Source organism: Pollicipes pollicipes, unplaced genomic scaffold (assembly GCF_011947565.3).
Source record: "Pollicipes pollicipes isolate AB1234 unplaced genomic scaffold, Ppol_2.1 Scaffold_4002;HRSCAF=4701_pilon_pilon_pilon, whole genome shotgun sequence".
Lineage (NCBI taxonomy): Eukaryota > Metazoa > Arthropoda > Thecostraca > Pollicipedomorpha > Pollicipedidae > Pollicipes > Pollicipes pollicipes.
The window spans coordinates 29,237,416-29,241,020 of record NW_023596420.1 but is presented as its reverse complement, the minus strand read 5'-3'; the positions used below and the strand labels follow the sequence as shown (position 1 = coordinate 29,241,020).

Sequence of the window (3,605 nt, the reverse complement as noted above, 5' to 3'; positions counted from 1 at the left end):
CACTGCGACCTCAAGCCGGAGAACGTGCTGCTCGCCTCCAAGGAGGAGTTCCCGCAGATCAAGATCTGCGACTTCGGCTACGCCAAGATCATCGGCGAGCGTTCGTTCCGCCGTTCGGTGGTGGGCACGCCGGCGTACCTCGGTGAGCGGCGGCCCCGCGGACGGGCTGGGGACGGCGGTGCCCCGCACGCCGGCGTCGCGGCGGCGGTGGTGAGCCGTGGTGAGCAGCGGCCCCGCGGACGGGCTGGGGACGGTGGCGGCCCGCGCGCCGACGTCGCGGCGGCGGTGGTGAGCCTCGGTGAGCGGCGGCCCCTCGGACGGGCTGGGGACGGCGGCGGCCCGCGCGCCGGCGTCGCGGCGGCGGTGGTGAGCCGTGGTGAGCGGCGGCCCCGCGGACGGGCTGGGGGCGGCGGTGGTGAGCCGTGGTGAGCGGCGCCCCCGCGGACGGGCTGGGGACGGCGGTGCCCCGCGCGCCGGCGTCGCGGCGGCGGTGGACACTCACCGGCGGCGACACGGGTGTCATGTGGTAGTCGGCGCGCCCTTAAGCCCAAACCATCATCAGCATCATCTCGACAGGGATGCGGTCGCTGGACCGTGTAGGCGGGAGTGGGGAGGGGAACGTGGGAGAAGCAGGTGTGGTTTGTGGGGGGGGGGGGACTGGGCAGGCGTGGAGGGCTGAGTGGTCAGCCGGCGCGGGCGTGGAACTGGCCGACGGGCGGTACAGACGTGGGTGCGTACACGTAGGGTTATGTATGTGCATGCACTTCGTGTTCCAAAGTTCTAAACGCCCCAGAACTTCTGACTGACGGTCTTCAGTCCATGACGGTCGGTCGGTCATGTGTCTTCAGACGGTCCATGTGTCGTGACGTGTCAAACGTGTCAATCGAGATGTGTCGTGCTTCATGGACGCCCCGCCACGACCATGTGATGAGTGTGTTGTTGCTGTCCCCACGGGTCATTCGCGTTACGGTTCTGATCGTCACCAGTGGGAGGGAGCCCTGCATCCGCTCTTTTGTTGGGCCCCAGGCGTCGTCAGTTGGGGCGCCGTGCTGGCTGCCTGTTCCCTCACCCGCCCCCTCGCCCTCCCCCAGCGCCCGAGGTGCTGCGCAACAAGGGCTACAACCGGTCGCTGGACATGTGGTCGGTGGGCATCATCATCTACGTGAGCCTCAGCGGCACGTTCCCCTTCCACGACGACGAGGACATCAACGACCAGATCCAGAACGCGGCCTTCATGTTCCCGCCCAACCCGTGGAAGAACATCAGCCAGGAGGGTGAGCTGGACGGGGCGGTGGCAGTCCGGTTCGCGGCGCCCGTGCGCGCGTGTGGCGCGTGGTGTAGACCAGCGGAGGAGAGGGGCAGAGCTGATAATGAACAGAGGTAGCACACTGAGGCTCCGTTCTGACATCAGCGTGCACAAGACGACCGAGTAGTGGTGCCGCTCGTGTCGGGCGAGCGAGTGTGAAGGCTCCAGCACGCATAGTCAGTTAGCGTGTCGACTCGTGTCCAGGTATTCCGCTCATTAAATGGCGGCGTTAGGATGTCGGGCTGTGGGCCTGCCGCTCTGAGGACCGTGCAGCGAGGGCACGTGTCTGGAGGGGGGTGGGGGGGGGGGGGGTGGGAGGTCTGCTCACCACCAGGGAACCACCCGGACAGCACCGGCGGCGGGCATGGCGCGGGGACACACGTCATCACAACAGACCGCGAGTGTCGCCCTTACCAGCTTGTGGACCGACTCAGGCCACGGTCTTATGTCAACTAGAACGCACGCTGACTGGTTCTGGGCTGCGCTGCTTCCCTGTGCTCCGTGCAGCAACATCCCAACGTAAAGTTACATAGCCGCGAGTGACGAACTGTTGTCTCACCATGCGACGTCACTGGGCAAGGACGCTGTCGTTCTCCACGATTGGGAGCAGCTCTCGCCCTCCATCGCGTGCGCTACCCCCCCCCCCCCCCACACACACACACACCGCCCGGTGCGCGCGATGTGTAGCCGCGACTCGAGCGCGTCCTCGGGCTGGTCCGGCGGCTGACCACCGACTGCCCGCTGTTTTAGCCATCGATCTCATCAGCTGTCTGCTGCGCGTGAAGGCTCAACGCCGCTACACGGTCGACAAGAGTCTGATGCACGTCTGGCTACAGGTGAGGCTCGGGCGTTGGGAGACTGGTGCTGGTTTGCTGGTCCGGCTGCAGGTGCTGGTCTCCGGGTCGAGCTGCCGGCACTGGTCTGCGGGCCCGGCTGCGGGTGCTGGTCTCCTGGCCCGGTTGCAGGTGCTGGTCTGCTGGCCCGGTTGCAGGTGCTGGTCTTCGGGGATGAAGTCTGCTCCATAATACTAATCATCATCATCTGCGCTGGGTCTTGGCGCGAGGCAGGCCGCGACGGGCCCTGGGTCAAAAGTCGCTCATGTTAATGTCATCGTCGCGGCCGGCTGGTGGGCTGGCGGCCCGCCAGATAATGTTCAACCATAGCCTCCATCGCTCGAGCGGTGTGGGCCTTCACCGTCACAGCCCGTTTGGGGCCGTCATTACTGGCGGCCGCTTGTACTGCGGACAGATGTGTCCACGCCGTCCCGCTGCTGCCCCCCGCCCGGCTGACCGCTTCCGCCCGCCGGCAGGACTTTGAGTGCTGGACGGACCTGCGGGTGCTGGAGCAGCGGCTGCGCTGTCGCTACCTGACGCACGAGTCGGACGACGCCCGCTGGCAGGCCTATCAGCGGCAGCGGACGGCCGCCGCCGCCGCCCGCAACTGACCCGCCGCCGCGCCGCCGCGCGCCGCCGCCCTGCTCGCGGCGCTGTACCGCGCGCGGCCGCGCCCGCACGCGCGCGCCGCCGGATCGCCGCGAGAGCAGCGCGCCGCCTCGTGAGCGGCGCCGCGCCGCCGAAGCATTCCGCTTGGCGGCAGGCGCGCCGGCGCCGCCGCTGACCTAGTGTCGACCGCGCCCGCTCGTCCGCATCGGCTTCGTCACCGGCCGCCGACGCGGTGGTGGTCCGGCCGGCGTGACTGTACGCGGACGCAGGCCCCGCCTGCGTTCACCGGCTGCTGGTTTGTGGAGTGACGTCTCCCACGCGCGCCGGCTCCGGCCCCCGACGGCGGTGCCCGGCCGGCGGCCGCTCCGTCTCCGCGCTACTGACTGCGGGCCTCTCCCCCGTGCCCCGCCCTCCTCGGGACGCCGCCACGACCAGAGCAGAGAGCGCCCGGCGTCCGGCGCCGAGGTGCCCTGACGCCTGTCGGCGGGACGCGGGCGTCGCCGTCTCTCGGCCGCTTTCGGGCCTCGAACGGCCCAGCCTGGACTCAGTGGTGCCGCTCGCCCTCCAGCCTCGGGCCGGGACTGCTCCCAGCGGACCGCCCGCCTCTGATCTAATTTTGTCGCTGGCTCGCTCGTGGTGAACTCTATCGTGCTTTTCTAGGTGATTTGATTTGGCTTGGCACCGACGCGACGTGCACGCGTGCTGAAAATGGCGACTTGATAACGGCTTTCCCGGACGTATTGTCGCTGAAAGCAGGTGCACCAACACTCGGATTGAAGCGGAGTTTGTTTCGCCTTGCTCTGTCCTGCTCGTCGAGTCTTAGCGATTGTTCTTCGGGTGGTTGGCAGGATAAATGC

General features: G+C 68.1%; 1 protein-coding gene across 1 annotated transcript in view; it reads left to right on the top strand.

The window, feature by feature from the left end:
• The window catches only part of PKD (serine/threonine-protein kinase D3), a gene marked incomplete in the record, with an annotated part of 34,012 nt that extends 31,261 nt beyond the window's left edge, over positions 1-2,751 (top strand). Inside the window, 4 exon segments of the mRNA XM_037216257.1 lie at positions 1-142; positions 1,092-1,274; positions 2,057-2,142; positions 2,616-2,751. Of these exon segments, the coding sequence (XP_037072152.1) occupies positions 1-142; positions 1,092-1,274; positions 2,057-2,142; positions 2,616-2,750 (546 nt within the window).
• Between the last annotated feature and the right edge of the window lie 854 nt (positions 2,752-3,605).